The 2,349-nt window shown below is 36.7% G+C and overlaps 1 protein-coding gene across 1 annotated transcript in view; it reads right to left on the bottom strand.

Moving 5' to 3' along the window:
• Positions 1-515: 515 nt before the first annotated feature.
• Positions 516-2,349, bottom strand: part of LOC112146179 (integumentary mucin C.1) — a 2,296-nt gene continuing 462 nt past the window's right edge. The window contains exons 2-3 of the mRNA XM_024271861.2: positions 1,797-1,820; positions 516-1,412 (exon numbers count right to left, since the gene is read on the bottom strand). Of these exons, the coding sequence (XP_024127629.1) occupies positions 844-1,412; positions 1,797-1,820 (593 nt within the window). The 3' untranslated portion in view covers positions 516-843. The remainder of the gene's footprint in view (positions 1,413-1,796; positions 1,821-2,349) is intronic.

The following is a 2,349-nucleotide window of genomic DNA, read 5'->3' as shown; positions in this document are numbered from 1 at the left end:
GCTCAGTGAGAGGAGCTAGTTTAACTTCAAGTCCCAGTAGTGGAGCTAACTTAGCTTGGAGGTCCTCAAATGCCTTTTTCAGCTCAGATGAGTCTTGGTTTTTCTTCGGGGCCATGCTTAGCTCTCCATATTGCAGAATTACTAATTTTTCCTGCAAAAATTCTGTGATATTTCAAGATTATAACCAGGGGTTTATTATGACCAGGGGGTCCAGTAATAATTGTATTCTTAAAGAAATCGTGAATGGGATTTTGACTTTAAACATAAATAATATTGTTGAAAGTTATAAAACTTTTCCCCTTTATTCATTTGCTTGTTTGTTTGAGAAATGAGAAAAGAAAAATCAAATTGATAATAAATTGTATTTAATCATACATAGAAGTTTGTTTTGAAAATATTTGGTGTCAGAAGAAAATGGCGATTTTATTTAAACTTGTGTGGAACAACAGAAAGGAAAACATTCTGGAAAAATAAATCTGTCTTTCATGGGAAATATACTTTTGGGTCTGTGATGATCATTGCCCAGGTCATGTAATCACATGATCCTGTTTCTTAAAGCAACTGGTGGCAGGTTTGTAGTTTAGGAGTGAAAAATACTTCAACAGGTAAAACAAAATCATTGAGTGAAAACCCCACATAATCACTGGATTGTTGACATTTGGATCTGCTCACATGAAATTCAGCAATTATACCATCTGCCACACCTTTGAACCAGCCACTACATCAAAACCCAAATTCTCTGGCTAAAGGAAATACAAAGATTAACAGCAAAGCATCCTCTGGGTCATTCTTTAAAGGTATTTGAAGAACAGAATCCCGTTAGTTACTTTTACAGTTCACTGCCTAAACAAGAACATCGAAAAACAGAACAAGAGCAGACAGAGAGAAGAAATGGGAGAAGTGGATCAAGTTACCACCACTAAATACACTGTCATCAGGTGTAGTAGGACTCATGCCAGTAGTAGTGGCAGTTGTGGTTGTAGTAGTGGTGGTAGGAGTAGTTGTAGGAGTGGTAGAAGTGGTGGTAGGCGTAGTTGTAGGAGTGGTAGGAGTTGTTGTAGGAGTGGTAGTAGTGGTGGTAGGAGTCGTTGTGGGAGTGGTAGTAGTGGTGGTAGGCGTAGTTGTAGGAGTGGTAGTAGTGGTGGTGGTAGGAGTCCTTGTGGGAGTGGTAGTAGGAGTCGTTGTGGGAGTGGTAGTAGTGGTGGTGGTAGGCGTAGTTGTGGGAGTGGTAGTAGTGGTGGTGGTAGGCGTAGTTGTGGGAGTGGTAATAGTGGTGGTGGTAGGCGTAGTTGTGGGAGTAGTAGTAGTGGTGGTGGTGGTGGTAGTAGGAGTGGTAGAGGTTGTGGTAGATGTAGTTGTGGTACTAGTGGTGGTGGTAGGAGTACTTGCAGTCCCATCAAGTATTACATTTTCTGTCAAAAAGAAGAGAGAGAAGATTCGGGGTTTGTGATTGGAAAAAAAACAATAATATAATAAAAGAAAACCATCGATCTATGACTTCATGTTCAAACCAATGTAAAGTCAATTGGTTCTGTTTATTCACACTAAACATCAACATAATTTACTGTTTGCTAAAGAAAAAGCATACATTTTCCTTATATCTTAGATTCAGCATTATCCTATGAAAAAAGGTATTTCTGAGAACAAAACTGAGACTATGCCTCAACAGAAATCGAATTTAGGTAACAACATGTATTCAGCTCATGCAGTAGGTTTGGTTTCAAAGAGAACATTTTACTGAAAGATTACATTCAAACATGGGAAATAGAAAACTATTGCTGCGGTTGCATGCTTACCAACCACAACCGCTGGATAACAACCTGAAACAAGAGAGAAAAAAATATAAGAAATTGAAAATAATTGTAAACATATTGAATAATAAATAGCTTTTCGTGAGTTAAAGAAAAACAACTGACAGGAACACAAACTCATTACATCAATATTTACTTAAAATATATATATATATATATATATATATACAGTATATATTTTAACTTGACAAATGACACCAGTTGGATTAAACAGCCTCAACTGGCTCTTCTTGCTTTAGAGGACTGTATGAATACATTTTAAAGGCAACCATTTTTTCAACTAGAGCAGAAATTTGTCATTTCGAAAGCTTTTGCTTGCCAGCAACTCATCAAAATAACACATTCCACTGACTTCAACTGGATGAGGTTGATTTTTTTTTTTTACGAGTTCAACATTTTCTTCTGAATTAAAATTATGACAGGAAAAACATGTCAGAGATTTTCACTTGTCTACGCTATCTTGAATGTCTGGTGATAAAATACTATTTTTGGTTGGATAAAGAATATTAAGTATTAAAATCTTACCTGAGCAAAGCAG

Source organism: Oryzias melastigma, linkage group LG8 (assembly GCF_002922805.2).
Source record: "Oryzias melastigma strain HK-1 linkage group LG8, ASM292280v2, whole genome shotgun sequence".
NCBI classification, from domain to species: Eukaryota; Metazoa; Chordata; class Actinopteri; order Beloniformes; family Adrianichthyidae; genus Oryzias; species Oryzias melastigma.
Note: the sequence above shows the minus strand (reverse complement) of the source record. Positions and strands in the feature narration are given on the sequence as shown.